The sequence below is a fragment of the Engraulis encrasicolus genome, chromosome 10 (genome assembly GCF_034702125.1).
Source record: "Engraulis encrasicolus isolate BLACKSEA-1 chromosome 10, IST_EnEncr_1.0, whole genome shotgun sequence".
Taxonomy (NCBI): Eukaryota; Metazoa; Chordata; class Actinopteri; order Clupeiformes; family Engraulidae; genus Engraulis; species Engraulis encrasicolus.
In genome coordinates this window covers 27,017,812-27,020,311 of record NC_085866.1, presented here as the reverse complement: position 1 = coordinate 27,020,311, position 2,500 = coordinate 27,017,812, and the positions used below count along the sequence as shown (strand labels likewise).

Below are 2,500 nucleotides of genomic sequence, written 5' to 3'. Positions count from 1 at the left end.
ACTTACCATCCACGCAGGGGGTCTGGGTTTGTGTGTGCATGCTTGTGTGTGTGTGTGTGTGTGTGTGTGTGTGTGTGTGTGTGTGTGTGTGTGTGTGTGTGTGTGTGTGTGTGTGTGTGTGTGTGTGTGTGTGTGTGTGTGTGTGTGTGTGTGTGTGTGTGTGAGTGTGTGTGTGTGAGTGAGTGTGTGTGAGTGTGTGCGCGTGCATGGGTGTGTGTGTATGAGTGAGAGTGAGTGTATTTGAGTGTGTGTACATAAGCCAGTTTAGTTTTTTTGTGTGCATGCATGCATATGTGTGTATGTGTGCCCGTGTGCATGTGTGCATGTGTGTGTGTTTAGATCTGTTTGTTATGTCTGTGTATAAAGGCCCTTACCGTCGACGCAGGACGGCTGGTTGCGCGTGGTCCCCGCCACCTTCCCAGGTAGACAGGAGCACTTGACGGTCTGCGATCGCTCCTCGATCTTGTTCTTGTTGCAGCAGCGGTGGGCAGCCACCACCTCACATGTGCCGCCTTCTGTCGAGACACAAAGCGTTAGATAGCAACTAGACTATGGCATATACGTAGTGACTGCAGAATATCGCGAAGAAACAGCACAATATTAGATATTAATTGCTCTTGGGATGTACATTTGCATTTTGATCAGTGGGTGCTCAACCTTTTTTGAACAAACGCCCCATTGACCTTATCATAAGCCTTCCAATGCCCCCTTGATCTCATCATGCAAACGCCCCCCTTAGTATTAAAAAAATACAATAGACCAGTGTTTCTCAAAGTGTGGTCCGGGGACCACTGGTGGTCCGCGACAGAGCTCAGGTGGTCCGTGAGTGGATCTGCATTGAAACTAGCCGTGTCAAATTAGCACCCCTCAAATGTCAATTGAGTTGACAGGTGGTCCCTGAACACTTTTTGGGGGACAAAGTGGTCTGAAAAAGTTTGAGAAACACTGCAATAGACTAATGCCCCCCAATGGCAACTGAGCGCCACCCCCTCTCAGCTGTATCCTTGTCAACGCTCCCCGAGGGCTCCCTAACATCCCCTGGGGGGCTGTAGAGCCCCCGTTGAGAAACACTCATTTAGATTATTCACCCTACTCGAACACTGACACATTCCATCCTGTGGTGCTTCTGTTGAGGCGGTTAGATTGTGAAGTTTGTGTCCTTGACACTGCACACTATGAACTGCACAAATTCAGACCTGCAGAATATGAAATAGAAACTGAAAAATGTTAGATAGAAACGGCATAATATACACTGCAAACCATGAGACGGCAGCGGCAGCATACCGTACACACCAACGACAGAGTAGTTGCTGACGGCAACAGCCACACAAAGGTTGCAAATATTGTAGCAGAGCTCCTTGCTCAACTGACTGACTGTCACATGATAACCGTCTTCACATGACAACCATACTCAGGGTGGGCTGTTCACATAAAAAACCCTTTCAGCACTGTATTGCAGCATAATAGCGAACTTCAGACCACAAGTGTTTGTGCGTTTGCAAGCATATGCTGTGTGTGTGTGTGTGTGTGTGTGTGTGTGTGTGTGTGTGTGTGTGTGTGTGTGTGTGTGTGTGTGTGTGTGTGTGTGTGTGTGTGTGTGTGTGTGTGTGTGTGTGTGTGTGTGTGTGTGTGTGTGTGTGTGTGTGTGTGTGTGTGTGTTTTCAACCTATGTGGATCCAACTGTTAGCGTTGTATTAATTACGTAACAAATACTTTTTTATTCGTCAGTAATGACCTTATAATGATAATTTAGGTAACACTTTATAATAATGTTCCTTAGTAAAGACTCAGTAAATAATTAACTAATGATGAATAAAACATTAACAAATGTTTTTATTATTAACTAAGCTTTATTAATGCTTTATAAAATATCTACAAATGATATATTCAAGATTTTACACACCTTATAACAGACCATTTTATTCATTTACAAGCAACTTGTAAATGTTTGATAAATATGAAATATTAACATAACATTTCCTAGTCATTTACAAGCATTTGTTTACATTTCCTAATCATTTACAAACGTTTGTTAATGTTTTGTTCATCAATAGTTAATTATTTATTACGTCTTTATAATGCTTTTTTGCATCCATTATTCTAAAGTGTTACCATAATTTACGCAAAAATGATACAAATGACATGCATCCACTCATATATGCTGCTGTATATATTATTCCACATGTAGTTTTAGGTATGGATGGTGCTGCTGTAATTACTTGTCATGCCCAAGTAGTAATGTGGAGGGGGAAGAGGAAGACATGCTGCCTCCAGGTCATCAGTACTCACAGACACTAATTCATGCCTCATATTTGGAGAGGGCAGGCGAGAGAAGGGATGGGGGTGCTGAGGAGTCACAGGGCTCCATGCCAGATTTTTGGAGGGGCGAGGAGAGGAGAGGAGAGGAGTGGGGATGCGAGGAGAGGAGAGGAGAGGAGAGGAGAGGAGAGGAGAGGAGAGGAGAGGAGAGGAGAGGAGAGGAGTGGGGATGAGTGGAGAG

At 44.2% G+C, this 2,500-nt stretch overlaps 1 protein-coding gene across 1 annotated transcript in view; it reads right to left on the bottom strand.

The window, feature by feature from the left end:
• Positions 1-2,500, bottom strand: part of LOC134457432 (chemokine-like protein TAFA-1) — a 131,451-nt gene that overhangs the window by 10,107 nt on the left and 118,844 nt on the right. The window contains exon 4 of the mRNA XM_063209448.1: positions 375-515. Coding sequence (XP_063065518.1) covers positions 375-515 — 141 coding nt within the window. The remainder of the gene's footprint in view (positions 1-374; positions 516-2,500) is intronic.